This window comes from Tyto alba, unplaced genomic scaffold (genome assembly GCF_018691265.1).
Source record: "Tyto alba isolate M040663 unplaced genomic scaffold, T.alba_DEE_v4.0 Super-Scaffold_38, whole genome shotgun sequence".
Taxonomy (NCBI): Eukaryota; Metazoa; Chordata; class Aves; order Strigiformes; family Tytonidae; genus Tyto; species Tyto alba.
The window spans coordinates 8,367,681-8,385,376 of record NW_024881313.1 but is presented as its reverse complement, the minus strand read 5'-3'; the positions used below and the strand labels follow the sequence as shown (position 1 = coordinate 8,385,376).

General features: G+C 40.3%; 1 protein-coding gene across 1 annotated transcript in view; it reads left to right on the top strand.

Annotated features, from left to right (window-relative positions):
- HDAC9 (histone deacetylase 9) overlaps positions 1–17,696 on the top strand; it is a 284,673-nt gene that overhangs the window by 157,990 nt on the left and 108,987 nt on the right. The window contains exon 17 of the mRNA XM_042802206.1: positions 10,936–11,043. Coding sequence (XP_042658140.1) covers positions 10,936–11,043 — 108 coding nt within the window. The remainder of the gene's footprint in view (positions 1–10,935; positions 11,044–17,696) is intronic.

The following is a 17,696-nucleotide window of genomic DNA, read 5'->3' as shown; positions in this document are numbered from 1 at the left end:
TTTTTTGTCTAGCTGATAGGCAAAAAAACCCACAAAAGCAAAGAAGAGCAGGCTTTTATGATAATGTCATCATCGGCTCCCAGCTTCAAACACTTCTGCGGCTTTTGAATTGTCATTTATAACTTGGAACTGAACCGACCCATAATTCCCTTGGTGCATTTAGAGAAATTGATAACAGACTGCTTCTTTTATGGCTCAGAGGAGGCAACTCCAATCACATCACTATTGGCAGTCAATATTATTTTCTGACATGGTTGTAAAAGTATAAAGGGGCTTATGGCATTTGTTTAGATGAGGAATGGGCTCTCAAGCTGTGCTGGGGTTTATGGGTCCAGATTACTGAGAAGCAAAGGGAATATGATGTTTGCAAACAGGATATGATTTTATTTAAGTTTGGGTTTCATACGTTGTTCCCTGGGGATTGTCGTGCAGACAGAAGAGAATTTCACTTTTATCATATGAAATTGGGCAGCTATCCAATCCCCCCTGCTCTCCTCCCACCCTCAGAAGACACTGCTCTAAACCTGTGACGTGTAAAGTCAGATCTTTAAATTGCAAGAGGAGCTGGGGGAGAACATCACCCTGCAAGAAGTCAGACTTTAGCAGAATAAATGTTTAGTGAGCTGAACACAGTGGTTCATAGGCTAAATATTGAGCCATCTGAATGGCTAAGAATGGATTGTACATATGGAAAGTCCATTGCATTTCCTCTAATTTTGTTGTTATGGAAGTAAAACAGAAATGAGATTTTTTGCTGGGATGAGATGGTCTTGTTTCATTAGCTGCTGGCCTTGTTTCATTAACTGAAGTTAACTTTCATATCAGAAAAGAAATGTAAAGCTATAAAATATCTCTACATTTTTACAAAACTTACAAAATATTCGTATTTTCTGAATGTTGAATTTCTTCCTGGCATTCCTTGCTGTGGTAGCTGGACAGTACCACTTTTTGTCCTGACCACACATGAAGAAAAGCAGTAAGAAAGGCAAGGTTTCACTAGTATACAACTTTAGTAAATCATCCAGGCAACAATATTACTTTTTTTCTGCTGCTTCTCATTCTTCCCTTGATCTTCTCAGTCTGAGCCCGGGAAGAATTTTCAACCTTTACACATTATGACTGTTTATTACTCTTATTTGTATAAGAGCTAATGGTACCAACCTGGTTCCATTACCATGGTACAAACGTGTAAAAATTAAAGTATTGGCAATGGCATTGTCTCCTTGTAGCAGATTTTAGGCTCCAGGCTGCTTAGGGGTCTCTCCTTATATCTGCATACAAATCTGGCTGTAAAGAAATCAGACTGTCTTTGGTTTGGACACTCAAATTAAACACCACCTCCACACAGACGATAGATTGAACTTGTGTCCTTCCCCTATATCCCTGGATGTACCAAAATGGGTAGAGTCCTTCCATAATACCAACTGAAAATATGTCTGTTTCCTGTTTGGGGAAAGCAGTCTGTTATTCCTAGAAGCTCATCTACTCCGTATGATGTCAAACACTGTGAAATCATTAATACACCATGATGCCAATATATTCACCTATTAATTTAAACTACTTAACCGAGTCACCTTATTAACCTACTGAAATTTGCCAGTTATAACATTTTAGAGCAGACTGTGGAAGACTTCAGGGAACAAAGGACTTCTTTACCTCCTAAGACTCTCTGGCAGCTACACCTCCCCTAAAGAAATTCCAAGATTTAATCAAAATAATCTCACAGGCACATTATACTTTAATCAATATATTTTGCACGACTATTTAGGACTTCGAGTTACACAGTGTTGACTGCGTAATGTTTTCTGCAGAGTTCATCAAAATATGTGATCAAAAAGGCCATCCTTGTGCCACCCCAAGGCACAACGTAAGGCCAGCGGGGATAGGACCAGAGCGAGGGCTGCAGATTTGTCATCCCAGAGCATTCAAAGGTTTTCATGCTCCGTCACTTGATGCAGTTCCAGATAAACCTATTTAGGCTATCCACAGCGTGAGGGAATGAGGGTGTAATGTACTCCCAGCAGCCCTGGTAAATGCACTTTTTATGTGGTATACCCCATCAATTTCTGAGAGCTGGCTGTTTCAGTGGTCTATGCTTTGTAGGAATGGACTAATTGACATTACACTTTAGCCAAGCTCTCTTAAGCATAGAGAATTTTAGGCTTTCTAGCAGACAAGCTCACAGCCTCCTTGAGCAGGCAAACTAAAGAAGAAATAAGGTAAGGAGACAAAAACGGCACATTTACTTTCAGGTCAGAAAAGTAAGCTCTCTGAAGACTCACTTTTCAGCTTCATGTACCTAATTTTAGACAAATTACTGAAACAGCCAAAGCAGGACCCTGACCACCCTTGTTTGTCTACATAACCATTAGAGAGCCATGTGCATCGCTAGAGCAGGAGTCAGTCCACTGAAGATCGAAAGAACTGACTGGAGGTGCTTGATTTCTTTCATTGTCAGGGAACTGAAGGAACTAAATTCCTAATTTTAGGCACATTCATTTTAAAAAAAAAAAAAAGTTAACAAGTATGATGACATGAATCTGGATTATCAGGGCAGGAAATAGATATTCTGCCTTTACTGAGATAGACACTTCATCTCTGGATCTGGGAAGTGCAACTGTGTCTCATCTCTGGGCAGGGAGGGGACGCCACATTTAGTGTATCGATACCATGGCCACAAAAAGGGAAAAATTCTCTTCACACTAAAGGGCAGATATTTCGTCTCATTCTTGCCTTTTCATGGCATAGAGGTGGCCCTATGCCATACACTACAGAGCTTGATGTTGAGTCCAGTGAGAGGAGAAACTGTTCAACTAAGAGACATAATTCCTTGGCATTGCTGCAGGCACAACAGAGTATTTTAAAATAGTCCCAGACTGCTTTTATTTGCATCAGGCAAGCATAGAAAGCTCAGAAGTGGTAATCTGCCAACCCATCAAACACAGAATTTGGTCCCTCAGATAATTTTTTTTTCCCCTTTTTAACGGAAGACCTTTTTTCCTTGGTACTGGACCAGATTAAAGTTGTAAACAAAGAAACATCACATGAAACACAGAAAATTATTGTGAAGTTAATTGACTACCATAAAGTCAAATCTTGAAAGGTCTTACCTCATTTTGTGCACTTCCTAAAAACTATCGTGTAGCCAAAGGCCACCATTATGCAAGGAAGACTTCTTATTTGTCAGAATATGAAACATATATATATATATATACACACACACACACACAGAAGTTAAATGTAAATACTGGAATAGTACCATATACAATTTACTAATGCTATTCACTCTTCCCAGACTTAATCCTACACACACACATATGGATTTGATGGTAATTCTGTAACTAAGGCAGAACTCACATTTGCACTTTAAAAACACATCATGTGTTTATTGAATAGAATTTAGCCCCCAAGATGGACAGAAAAGCTCTCTTAATAAGAAATGCTCATGTGTTGCTTGTCTGAATTAACACCAGGTTCTAGCGTAGCTTCCTGGTGGCCTCTAACATAGAGATCATCTACATCCAAGAATAAAGCTGAAATGCTATGTACTGCTAAAATGTGTTCAGAAACAAATGATGAAACTTTTAGAAAATAAGCTTGAATACTGCACATAAAAGTTGTATTTTCTGCTACTGTATGCAAACCAACTACATATTGTTCTATTTGCCCATGAACTCCTGGAAACTGCATGATCAAACATAAGAAGTCAGTTGCACAAGCATTTTCACACACTAATCCATGAAATAGTAAAACAAATGTCAAGATAAACTAATAGAGTACTCAAGGCTAGGACTGAAAGTGCAGTAACATTTTTTACAAGCATCTGGTGATATATGCCACATATCTGAGACTTGAATCAGGGCCTAAGTGTTTTATTTATGAGTTTTTTCTGAAAACAAGTTCTAATCCACATCTAATCCATGCTATCCTCCCTCCATTCCCCCTACCAATGATCCACACATCACTGTTTCACTAAGGTTTTGAGATCCTTTAGGGTGTCTAATGTATCCTTTATGAGACGCAGAGATTCTGAAAGCCTGTCATAAAAGTTAGTTTAAGAGAGTAACGGAATCAAACTAGTTCTTCTGAAGTTATTAATCTATTCAGTCTTCAGTTTGACTTAGCCTGATTATTTTCTGATTCTCATTTTGAATATAAAGATATATATTTTTAAATAAAGAACCCACATATATACTTGCTTTTTACAAATCCTAAGGTGAATTCCATTTGTACAAAAGTAGGGGAGCTGCATTTTTATCAGTGGCTGACTGCCACCATCAGTAACTTTGTTAGGCATTCAATTGTTAATTTTTACTTAGATTTCTTTTACTGAGTGTTTTCTGAAAATTGGCTTTGATTTATAGTAGCTTTACAAGTTACATGATTACTGGCAGGTAAAACTTGAAAGATGTTATATATTCTACACATGGTGGGTACATATACTGTCCAGATTCCCTGTTCTTACCTTGAAAGGGGCTTTTAGGTCATAATTAACAGTCTCTAAAATTCTTTTTAGAAGTCAATTTCCATTAATACTATTGCTGATAAATTCTCCTGCAGAAATTATTCAAACACAACAGAGAAGCTAATGCAAGCCCAAGTGAATTCCGTGTTTTTTGGTTAAGCAATGATTTGTGATGATCCTTTGAACTATTCATCCCACTGGAGCCTAAAGATCACATCCCCTTCACAATTTATTTGTAAACCACACTGGTAGGCAAGCAAGTATGAAAAGCTGATATTCTGGGTACTCTGCATGGCAGGCATTTTACATTAAAGCAGCTGGAAATGCCTTTGACAGAATAAATCTCTGATACAGCTATAAAATAGAAGCAAAAATAAAGGAAGCTCACTGTACTTATTTTTTCTAAAGTAGCCTGCTTTTTACACACTTCCTGTATGTGGGATTTATGGAAGAGACGTCAGCCATGCAAACTTTTTCTCCTTTGTTCCTTAATGAGAGACATGGCTGACAGGTCATTCATTAGATGTCATTCCTTGGAGATGGTGTGCACACCTTCGCTTCTTTAGTCATGGTGAGATGAAACAGCAGCTGAGAAGCACGTTGAAGACCTTTTGCTTCTTAGTGGAAATCACAGAGGTGATGAATGATCACCAGGACATCTGTAGGAGTGGGAGGTGAGAGCTATGAGCGTGGCACCTGGGAAGCTCATGGTCAGGAGCAGAGTATTACAAATTTATGCTCTAGTGTTTGCTGGCACCAACTGTCTCCAAGAATGACAGACTCCTTGATGGAAGTGATAGCAAAATGCCACACACAATTTTTAGAGGTTGCAACGCTTCAGGAAAATATTTAATTTCTATTTTTATGCCAGGGAATTGAAAAAAAAAAAACAAAAAAACAAAAAACAAAGAACAAAAAACCAAGAAAACAACAAAACAGTGACAGAAACATGTTTGCTCTGGCATAAATGGAAGAGTGTGGGGCTCTGAACACTTTTAAAGCTAAAGCACAGGAATTCACTCTGCAATACACAAGTTTTATTAAATTGCAGTATCACCGAGGAGATCTGTTCTCTCCTATATGATTTCTCTCAGATTTTTTAATCAGTTTGTTTACTGCATATAGCTACAATGTTTTTAGCTGACTAGATTTTATTTACTTCTCAGTTTTATAAACACTTATATTAAAGGATGGCGGTTTTTTGTATGTAGTAGTATTTCCAGATCTGTGTTGAAAAGTATCCATCTGAGTTGCATACTAGATTAACTTCCACACAAGAACAGCTGAGCTCAACCTCTGCTTTTTAAAGAAAAGGCAAAGAGTCCTTTTAAACTACTGTAAAGAACTGATAATTTTTCGCTTGTTGTCCAGGATATTAGACACATAGAATACAAAATACAATCACTACTGTCAAAGGATCATCACAGGTCAAAATTTCCATGAACAGGTAGATGACAATGTGTTTTTGAACTATTCTCAGAGCATAAGTAGAGTACCTCTGGTAGGGACATGTGGTAAATCTAGGAGCGCTGGTTTTGATTTTTATGATGGCAACTGTTGTGCAGAGAATCCAGAGCAGGATGAGTGAGTCAGTATATTTTTAATTCCTTTTAGGAGTGAAATCACGATTCCACTGTGGAAGCTGGATTTATGTTAAACTGCAAATTGTGTGTATGTGTGTGTGAGAGAGAGAGGGAAAGCAAGAGAGGGCAAGCTCTAGGATGCTTTGTCAGAGAGCTTGTGCTCTCTTTGATATTGCTGTAGATTGATCAGTGGATGTGTATTTAAGGCAACTTCAGAGTTTAAGAAAGACAAACAACTTACACAGATGAATACACCATGCAGGGTGTGAAAAATGGAAGGGTGCATCAGACTATGAGCAGCATCTCTGGTCAACAGACCTGTTATCCAGTGACCATTAGGCAGATCCCAGGAGTGTTCCAGAGGAAGGAGGACTGAAACAGAGGATGCGGAGTGAAGAGGTTCTCTAGCAGGGGAAGGGACAGGTAAAACAAAAGGCGGTTATAAATATATTTTTTAAATGTTTTAGAATTATTATTCATGTTACTTCTTTGCTTCTTTGAGGTAGGTTCCAGATAAATGTAAATAGCAGGACAAGTAACATTTCCAGTTTCAGCAACCGTGGTGATTTCAAAAAGGCCTTTAAATAAACAATCACTTTCTGACATATTTCCATATCCTTCCTCTCCACCTTCACATACACGTGCCACAGCCTGGGTAACTTTCAAACTTCATAGTCAGGCTTCCTTAGTATGAAATATATTCCAGCCATGAGGGGTTATGGTACAAGCTTTCTATCTGCTGAAACATCTCTGCTGCAAGGCTTCTTGTTTCTTAGCTCGTTTTCAGTATGCTTAAGGTCTCCATTGTGAAAGTCAAGTTATCGCAGAGATATTTCTTGCAGGAAACATTCATATCAAGTTCTTTTTGTAGTGCAAAGCAGGGAATTTCTGCACACAGGGCTTGAAACATTAGTTGCATTCAGTCAGGAAAAGTTACCTACATTTCTTTTCACTTAAGTCATTCCCTTCCTCTTTAATGCCTCCACATCCACTTCAGGGACAGGTAGCTTAATTTCTATCATCTGTAGCTTTACAGAGTATTAGCTTTGCTACACATGCCAATGATTGAGCTATACTAGATGTGCTTGAAAAAGCCTACAACCTACAGTGCTCATTCAGGAAACTCGGAGTGAAGTAAATCCATATGTGCGTTAGAAAGTCAGTGTTCAGATAGGGCTCGTGCTTTCTGGCTCTTGGTGCTATCATGCACAATCCCTCTTTGAAGAGATGCAGCAGTGATAGGATTTTTGATAACAAAATGTGTAGTATGCTCATACTTTAACAGTGACATTTTGATGCTTTGAAAAAATGTTCTTTTTCATTTGGTTAGACATTCAGAACACTCTCCTACCCTGATAATTTTCTTAAAGGACTCTTAAATGAAAATAACAATATTATAATTAAGCAGGAAAAAAAGGGGCTAATATTCTGTGTCATAATTAAGCTACAAATGCTGTATTTTCTGTAAATTTTAATATATAAAAAAAAAATCCTAATCAGGATAGGGTGTTTACTGAATTCCTCAGCTGCTCCAAAGCACTTGCAAAACAAAAATAACCTCTTATAAAATTCCACCTGACCTTTTCAGTCTGTGATTCAGAGAGCATCACATTTGTCACAAATTCATGCGCACTCAGCTTCTAGAGTGACTGTCAGATATATGTTATAAACACCTGAACTAGGACCAGAAACCACAGTGTTTAATCCTAATCCCTCCACCTGTATAAAATCCAACCATTTCATCTCACAGGAATAAAGAAAAGCATATCTAGTATGATTTTACATAGCTGCATTTCATATACTGCTTGACAACTGGGCCAACTAGTAGCTGTAATTTTAATGGGTTTGCCATTTATATCACTGTATTTCAACAGCAATTTACAAAGTAAACACTGAGTAACACTAAAAGAAAATCTCTATTTAAACATCTGAAACATTTAAGGCAATGCATAGAACTAATAGAGATATAAACCAGAGTGAGATGGCATTTTCCAGTTGTTACAGTTAAAGCACTAGCTGTGTGATTAAAGTTTTTCTAGGTTGTTCTTCATGAGATGTTCCTCAAAAATTCAGTCTTAGTTTTTGATTAATATGGAATAGAATTTGACACCTAGTTTTGTAATACTGTGCCTTTTCAGGGTAATTATTCACATGTTTATGTTAGCTTTCTCGTATTATTATAACTGTGCACTAAGGTATGCAGCTTCAGCTGGCTACCCTGGCTTTGAGAGCTTGCCATTTGTTATGTGTACCATGCCCAAGAGACCAGCTAAAATACCCTGAGTTTCCTGTGTACATTTAGTTGGTCATTTTTGAAAATTCCTCAGGAAATGCTGTTTTGTTTCCCGATTGACCATTTTTACCTTCAGCCCAGGTATAATTTAAGTAGCAGTCATTCAGGCAGTCTGAGGGAGATTTTTCAGTGGGAGATATTTGGTCTGATTGTTCCAGTTCAGTCTCCTCACACTCACTTGAAAGCAGAAAATGATAAATGCCGTACCCCGGCCAATACTCAGCATTCAGTGGTTGGAGAGACTGCCGTCTCATGTGTCAGAGCAGACAACTGTCTTGAAGGGTGGGTACTCTCAAGCTGTGGTTACAATTTTAACTTAATCGGCCTTCCTGGAAATGAATCATAGTCCCTTTGAGGATGCAGGCTCCTGCTCGTGCCCTGGTGTACTGAGCAGCTGCCATTGAATCATTTTCATCAGCCACTCCTTCATGTTAACCTTAATTTGCTATCCATAAAAATGGTAAGAAAGTACTCCCTCCCAGCCCTCTTGTTGATACTTCTTTATTTAAAGTACTGCACAGTATTTTTCAAGTTTTATTATGGTTTGATTAAATTGATTTAACCAATGACCTATACTTATTTATCTCCTGATTTGTTTTAAAAACGAAAATTGATTCACAGTTGCTTTAAAGCAATAGAGAGACAACCTGAAGGTCTGCTTAATGTTAAATACATCATTATTTTTTTTTTTACTACTTGGTTTCCTTCTTATTTCTTGTAATTTTCTTACCTACTGATTTCTGTGCGTCTTTGGGAAAGCTACTTAATTTCTTCAAATCTCAGGCTACCAATCTGCAAAACAAATATAATAAATCATTCCATATCAAGCTGATGATGCTTAATTGTGTTTGTACAACATTTTGAGTTTCTCAGATGAAAACACAGTGTGCTGTTATTACTGTTATTTTAAACTTTGCAAGCAAAATCCAGTCTTCTTATTCAGGTCTACTGTGAATAAGACTATTTTCATTAGTTCTGCTGCATGCATACAAAACTGATCAAAATGATAGAAAACTTGAGTCCAGTACACTGAAAAATAAGATCACTTTAGTAGCTTGAAATATAATATTATTGTAACAGTAATGGCAAAGACATTTGACAGGTGTAGAGAAGATCAAGCTTCTTTCTGTTTCAAATGACTAATCAGAGAAATTCCTCAGAACCTCCAGACTCGAGGAGCAGTTTCATCCATTTTCAATTACTTGATTTCTTTCTTTCCTTCTTTACTTTTTTTTTTTTTTTTTTTTTTTTTGAAAAAAGAAAAATTAGGAACAGAAGCTTCTGGTTCAAACTGAAAACATGTCTCAGTGTGCTTGGAAGTTATCCAAATAGCATCTGCCACAGTATTTTGTCTATCCCTAAACGTTTTTCATTTCATGATAAATTTGTACAGTATGATACAATTAAATGCACTTCCCATGGAGCATCAAGGAAGTCTGGCTGTCTCTCTGGATGACTTTTTCAGACTATTTCACACCATCATGTCTGCTTGGCATAACATCATATAAGGGTTATACAACATATCACCTGTATTCATTTGATATGTTTCTGCAGATAAAGAGCTACTAAAAATAAATTTGAAAAGTAAAATTTTACCATACCAATTGAAGCTGTAGAGCAGTGCTGCTTAGCCATCTTTATATTTTGATAATGTTTTATCCTTCTGTGTTATATAATATTCACATAGTATTTTACGTCACACTTGATCATTTGGAAGGTGCAAAAGATAATTTTCTCTGCTTTAAATAACCACATTCTTCTGGTATGAAGTGGGACCTAAAGCCTTTTAGCCAAAACTTTTTAGTTCATCAAAACCGGAGATACAGCAGATACCGGAGATACCGACTCCTGCAATTAACCCAAATAATCGTTCTGATTTGAGTCACTTCAAACCGACTCTTGCCCGGGTAGGAGAGATGAATGCTTCCTGCTCTGTTGCTTTTGTTTTGGTTGTGGTTTTTTTTTGTTTAAAAAAAAAAAGGGGTTAAGGACGTGACCGCTGGTGAGTTTTGGGGGCCCGGGTTGCCCGTGACGGCGGCTGGAGCCAGCGGTGGCCGGCCCCAACGAGCGATGCTTTTTCCGGGCGCTGCCAGGTCCCCAGGTCCCCGGCGCCGCCGCTCCGCCCCGCCGCTGGCAGGTCCCCGTGTCCCCCCCCCCCGTCCCCCCCCCGGGACGCTGTTTTGTCCCGGCACCCCCAGATCCCCGTGTCCCCCCGGGCCGCCGCTCCGCCCCGGCGCTGGCAGGTCCCCGCGGCCCGGCCGGCCTGAGGACGCGGGAGGCGGCGGCGGGCGGCTGGCGAGCAGGCCCGGCCCGGCCGGTGGAACACTGTTTGTAATGAGAAATCTAAACAGGGAATGGCAGCGAGGCATGACAGGAATGTGTTTCCATTGGAGAAGCCCGTGCAGAGAAAAAGCACAAGCACAGCCATGTCCAGAAGGCCTTTCAGCTGGCCGGGACGGAAGACTGATGTTATTGTACACGGGCTGTCACGCTGCCAGCCCTCCCTCACGGGTTTGTTTTCTCTCATGCTCTCCCTCTCCCTCTCCCTCCCCCCCTCTCCCCTGCCTTCCTCCCGGGGCCGGCTGTTTGCTCAGGTGGACAGTGACACCGTTTGGAACGAGCTGCACTCGGCCGGGGCGGCACGCATGGCGGTGGGCTGTGTCATCGAGCTGGCGGCCCGCGTCGCCTCCCGGGAGCTGAAGGTGAGGTCCGGGCCGCGCCGTGGGTGGGAGAGCCGGGCCGGCGGGGCGGGAGGGGCTGAAGGGAGGCGTTGTTCAGCCGCGCCGCTCCGCGCTCGCTGGGGAGGGCGGTGGGAGGAGGGCCGGGGGGCGGCCGCGGAGGTGTGGCGGGCCGGGCCGGGCCGGGCCGGGCCGGGCCGGGGGATTGCCGGGGCGCGGGCGGCGGGCGTTTGCAGCGCGGGGCTGCCGGTGCCTGCGGGGAGGTAACGCGTGGCCTGGCGAGTGGCTGTGGCGCTGCCTTCCTTCTGAAGTGAATTTTGTATTCTTTTTTTATTTTAATTAATCTGGCGGTTCAGTCGCCTGCGTACCGCCGTGGCAGCCGGCAGCGGCGGCGGGCGCGGGGCGGGAAGGCCAACGCTGAGGCGGGGCCGCCTTCGGCCTCCGGGGCACGGCCCGCGCCCGCCGCCCGCCCGGCCTGCGAGGCGTGAGGTACAAAACCCAAATAATCTCCAGTCTAAACAATTTATAAAAGCTTCAGACCTGACGGACTTTGACATTTTATTTGGTATTTTAACAGCCCTATTTAAAGGTACGCCATATGCAGCCCGAGCGCAGGCTTGCCGCAATAAACAGTGTTGGAGCTAACGTGTCTCCTTAAGGAAACTGTTTATTCACTTGCCAGTCCAAATACTAAGGGATTCATTCCCGTTTCCAAAATCAAGACAGAAATAAATATTTCAGAATTATCACTGTACGAGGATTTTAAGAATTCCCAAAATGTATTTGAAAGTCAGAATTCTCCTCCTGTGTGTCTGTCTTATTTCAGTCAAAATACATAAGCTACATATTTGAAGAACCATACATATATTTATGTGTATATATACATAGATACAGAATACATAGATACATAACGACAGCGTGCTCAGGTGAAATGCAGTGCTATAGCTCTGACCCAGCTGAATGCAGTTACTAAGCTTTCATATTCAGACACTGAGATCATTAGCTAGGTGCTATGCAAAATGTACAAATTTGGAAATCTCGGATCGAAGACAGAACACATCATATGGGATTCTGTTGTGCATCCTTCCTGATGGGTACTTCATCCCCATTAAGTTTTTTGGGGACAGTAGGATTCAATACACAACTCACTGCATCATTCCCACTCAGCAGGACCAATGAAAGTAAAGAAGGATTTTTGGGCTAGTTTTTACCTTTGGTGACCATAGGACACATGCCAGTCTCTAAGGCAACATAAAAGCAAGTTTTGATAAGAAAACAGCACATGTCCAGTGTGCAGTTGACATAGGTGGAATCCTCTGCAGAATCTTTACCACTTACCTCTGTACATTTGTGTTGTCTTTCCACAGTATGAATGCTGTTGGTGGTTTATGTGTGTGTGATGGACAGCTGAAAAGAATCAAGCATCAGCCACTGTGAGACCTTGGTTGCTACTCACGTTGCAACAGTCTGTAAACAAATATTTTAAATCTCTTGCTAGTTTGTAGTTTACTGTAAAATTATCATTGATCCTAAATAGAATTTTTGTCTACAGTGCAGAGAATTGACGTGGTCTTATGCAACCTGCAGCTGAGACAGGAAATGTAATTGCTCACTAGACATGTCAAGTAGTTGGTTTATTCCAAATCATCAACAAAATAGAAATTGAAAGGATTTGCTGTGAAAGAGAATTGGAAATACTCATGCCATTCCTGACAGGTGTTTATCTAACTTGCTCCTATACTTCCAGCGTGAAGCCCAATGACTTACATGCCACCATGCCAACTGTATGAACTAAGAATCTGCATGTGGTATTTATAATTTAAGGTTATCAAAAGGTCATTAAGGCCCGACTGACAGAAGAAAGAAAAGTGCACTAGCAGAAGTTCTGGAAATGCACTGATCCTGACATTAGCTATTTTGGCAGAGTCCTCCTATGTTTGCTTTGTCATTGCATCCATGCAAACCTGGGTTTTGCTGGTAAATTGCTCCCAACACCCTCACATGGTAAACGACGCTAGGGGGATTTTTGCAGTGTATTCTGGGGTTTTCTACATGGTGTTCAGGACGAGACTGTAGGTAGCTGTAAGATTTCAGCCCCAGAGATCTGTATGTTCCAATCTACCTTTATGAGTTAACATGCTGTTTTTCCATCTTGCTGCCATTTTTCATCTAGAAACATACATGTTCCATTGATCAACTCTTTCTAGAATAGGGAAAATGCCAATTCTGTAGCGTACTTGTGAAGTTCTGAGGGGAAATAAGTGAAGCTGACCACATCCATGTACATGTATTGAGCAAATACATATGTGAAGCAACTATCTGGGACCTGTTCTGTGAGCACTGAGTGGGAGGATTAAGCTCTGATAGGAATCTGGAATGATCTGCCGCAGCTTCAGAATCTTTGGATGACAAAAAAGCACCTTCCAAGAACTGCGTGTAAGCTATAACAGTTCTGCAACGTGTAAACGGCAAGATGAGAGCAGTAGAGAAACATGCTGTAGTTTTTCCCTGGAAGTTTACCACTGTGGATTGCTATCAGATGGTGTGCTGTCAGTTTGGTGTCATCTTAAGAAAAAAAAAAAAAGTAAATTATGAGACAGGACATACTGATTTGTTCTGAAATCCCACAGCTCTTTGAGAAGAGCTGCATGTCCCAATGTTCACAGTGGCAGATTCACAATACTTCTCTACTGCTCCAGATTGCAGCGGTAGAGGCAGTAGATTATCTGCTCACTGTACTTACTAGAGAATCACAGATGCCTTTACCTGACACAGTCATGGTGACATTAGGATAACTACAGAGTCAAACTATCTAGCATAGACACAGGCCGAGACAAGAAGCCTCAGGAATGAGAAACTGAAGTAATCCATTTAACAAGTGCTTTTCTGACATGAGAATTATCAAATTTGTCAGTGTAGTTGGGTATGAACTGCCCAATATTTCTTACAACTTGATGAATCAATATAGATGTTTTTAGAAAGTCTAATATAGTTTTCCTAAAATTAAAATGAATATAATAGGGTTTTTTATGGACATGTTTTCAATTAATTAAAAAACAAAAATATTTACAATACTGAAGATAAATGTCTTCACCGCCTAGCTAGAGTGTAGAAACTGACAAATGCAAACTGCCCCTTATTGACTGGCATCTGACATTTAAAGTCCCTTTCAGGAAGGACAGGACATTTCAATTTCTATGCTTATTACATGGTCTCTACTGATATCACTTGCTATTGCATAGAGTGATAGTTACAAGTTGGAACTATAGGTACATGCTGCTAAGAAAAGGGTTGGGATTGCAAAATAAATAATGAAGGTCTGCAGAACAATTGAGAGATTCACTACAGAGCTGGGCATGAGTCAAACTTGTACCGCAAGGCAAAAGGTTCTTTACTTTATTCTGAGTTTCCTGAGACTATCAGTCCCATTCCACACAGGTCTTGTCTGAGAACAGCAACATTTTGTTCATCTGATTTGGACAGTGTTCAAAAACTGACCAGGAATTAAGAGTTCTCTTCACTGTAGTTCAAACCCCTTGTGAGACATCAGATTTCTTTGATCTCCTTGACTAATGGGGAAAGCATCAATATGACAGTGCTAAGGATGTAAAACAATAGGGTTTACTGAAATTCTACTGCTGCCATAATAGTAAATTACAGTAAATCAGGACAAATTGTCCCTTCTCTGGGGAGTCTTAATCTGGATGCTTTTTATTTGATTATATTAAACAATCAAAATAAAGGATTTGGGGGGTTTGTTTAATAATACAATGAGCACTCATTTAGATCCATTTAATACACTTTTGAGGTAATATGTAATAGAGAATAAAGAATCGCACGACTGAAATATATAGTATGAGAAATGTGGTCATACTGAGTCGAATGCTTGCTTTTCCTTTTTTCATGAATTTGTTTACATGCGTGATGAAAGTCATCTTGGCAATATTACAATAGGAGATGAGCCTACAAACACTGCATGAAGATCATGCTTTTTTGAGCTTTTTATAATTTAGGAAACCTGCTGATGCATGATGAGGTATTTATGTTATATGGAATCAGCGCTGCAGCTCTCCTGTCTAGATGTTTTTCTGTATCTACCTTTGCTCCTCTCTCCTTTCCCCAACAGATTTATGCAGATGGCTTTTAATAATCTGCTGGCTGACCACAGATGTTTAGAAGAGGGGAGTATGCGGAAGTGGGTGAATATAATTCCACCGCAGTCATTAGCTATATCCAATAAATAATTTTAACAGATAAGAGAAATTTTATGATACATTCCTTGGAGCTTGGGGAAGAAATACAGGTAGTGCCCTGCATATGGTTCCTTGCATGCAGCATAACTCATGAACTTGGGAATCATTGTCGCCACCCTCCACCTAATATCTTCATCTTCAGAAAGAAGGCCCTAAAAGATCTGCATCTGTGGAGAGAGATTTCTTTCCTGGCAGTGTTTCTGAAGGATCTCCTTACTCTCTTGCATTACCACAGAAAAATAGAGATGTGCTAGAAGTATGTTGCAAAGGAACACTCACAGTGTCCCAGTCGCTGCTCTGCAATAATGAGGTGGAATTCAGGAGCGCATGGTCTAATGGCTTAGTGGCACTGGGGGATGCTGTCCTGCCCTGCCTTCCCATTTATTTCCCAGTCCAGCCCGTCTGCTTCCCTTACACCCACTCAGATGCTCAGCTCAGTTCCCCCCAGCCCTGCCAGCATGCTACTACCCTCACAGGCAGCTACGGGCATGGAGAGACTCTCCCCTTGCCTGCACCCGGCTGTCCTGCGCAGCAGGCGCTTCCCTCCTGCTGCTCAACTGGATGAGTACAGAGCTTGTCCAAACCCCACATTAGAGAAGTATCAGAGGAAAATGAGAGTTTCTGCAACTGTGGTCTCTCTTGAGTTTCAGATTTCATTTGTGACTCTTAATGCTTGCAGAGAATTTCACCTTTAGGACTCAGCTTGCCAAATTATTGTTTTTTCTGAAAGAGTTTAGGTTGCTGATATTTCCCTTTTGTTAACCAAATGATTCATACTGATGCTGCCACTTTTTCTGTTGCCATATATTAGGTGTTTATTAAACGATTAATACTACTTTTAAGAAGTTGGAGTTCACATAGTCAATTATATTAGCACGATAATTTTACAATAATTATACTTTGTTGAATGATGTCCTTCAAAATAGTATTTGTTCTTGTAATGGTTGTTTTATTGTCTGCTGTTTTGTGGACATTAAATGTGTCTTAACTTCTTTTCTGATAGCAAATTGTACATTTCTCTGGCTGTCCCTTAATATCTTACAATTGACTGGCAGGAAAAAAAAAATTGTACGAGTGAAAAATATGATTTAAAAAGAGTATACCTAATAAGAACCTCTTTTTGTGATGGGAGATGAGTTACCATCGTCATGGGCAACTTGGTGCTAGAGCACAGCATGGAACTACTGAAAATCCAAAGGAACATTTCTGAAATGGTTTTCTTCAGCCTCAGATGACCCCATTCAGTACTATTATAAGCTGGAATTAATTATTTTAAGTAAAGTACCCATCATAAGGATTATTCTCTAGTTTACTCTGTGTATCTTTTAAATGTGTCAATGTTGGCTTTGGCAGCACTCTTTTCTGCGATAGAAACACGTAAGTGCCATATATTTTAAATTTGACAAATTTGAAACAGAAGAGACCTACACAATAAACTATCAAGAGCTGGTGGGATTTGCATGGTTATTCCCCATTAAAAAAAAAAAAAAAGTTGGAGTTCATTAAGAAGTAGTTTTGCAAAAGAACACTCAAGAAAAAAGGCACATAAGTTAAAAGCATGGTCTGAGACTGTCTTGAACATCCACTTCGGCTGAAACAAGTGAAGCACGAGCCCTTTCTATGCTTTATCATATGTATGTGTGTGCACACACACATGTGTAAAGTTGCCCTGTTGGTAGTTAGGGGTCATTTAACAGAATGAAAGCAATTGAAATGAGTTTCCTCCAAACCAGAATCTGATACGTTCCTGGGATGGTTCTTTCTGATATGTCAGGTTCAATCAATACCAAAATAAACCTCCTGCGTTTGGTCATTGCTACTCTGGTGTCTTTGCATAATCTGTAAATAACTTAAATTGAACTTGAAACTCTCATTCCAAATGAGCTTGGTTATTACTGTTCATAAGGCCTTTGTCACACATGGCTACGGAGGAATCATCATATAGTAAATTGTACTAATCTAGTGCATAACATAATTATCTTAATCAACCCCCTCAGCCCCCGAGTTCTTAGTTTTTGAGTCTTAAAAGTATTCTGTATAAAAATCACTCAGCCATCTTTCACACCTCTACTGCTATGTTTTCTTAGAACAGAAACTAAAATGATCTTTCTAAAGATGTAATAAATAAAAAGCTGAAAACAAATGTCTCCCTAGTCCCACAGTGTCCTCCCTCCAGGAAAGCTTAAGGCCAGCAAATTTTCATGCCTGCCTGGACAACACAAAACCCCACACAGCTCCTCTGGTTATGTACAAAAATCTCCTTTCCTGGGAAGTGCTCTGTGCTGAGGTGCCTCCTGGGCAGTACTGCTCCTGCAGGCTCTGCCTTACCCTTGTTTCTACCTCCCTGTCTCACCCTCTGCCCTATAACACCCTCTGCCTTAAAAAAATTTCTGAGCAATGTGTGGCAGCCACAAAAAGAAGCAT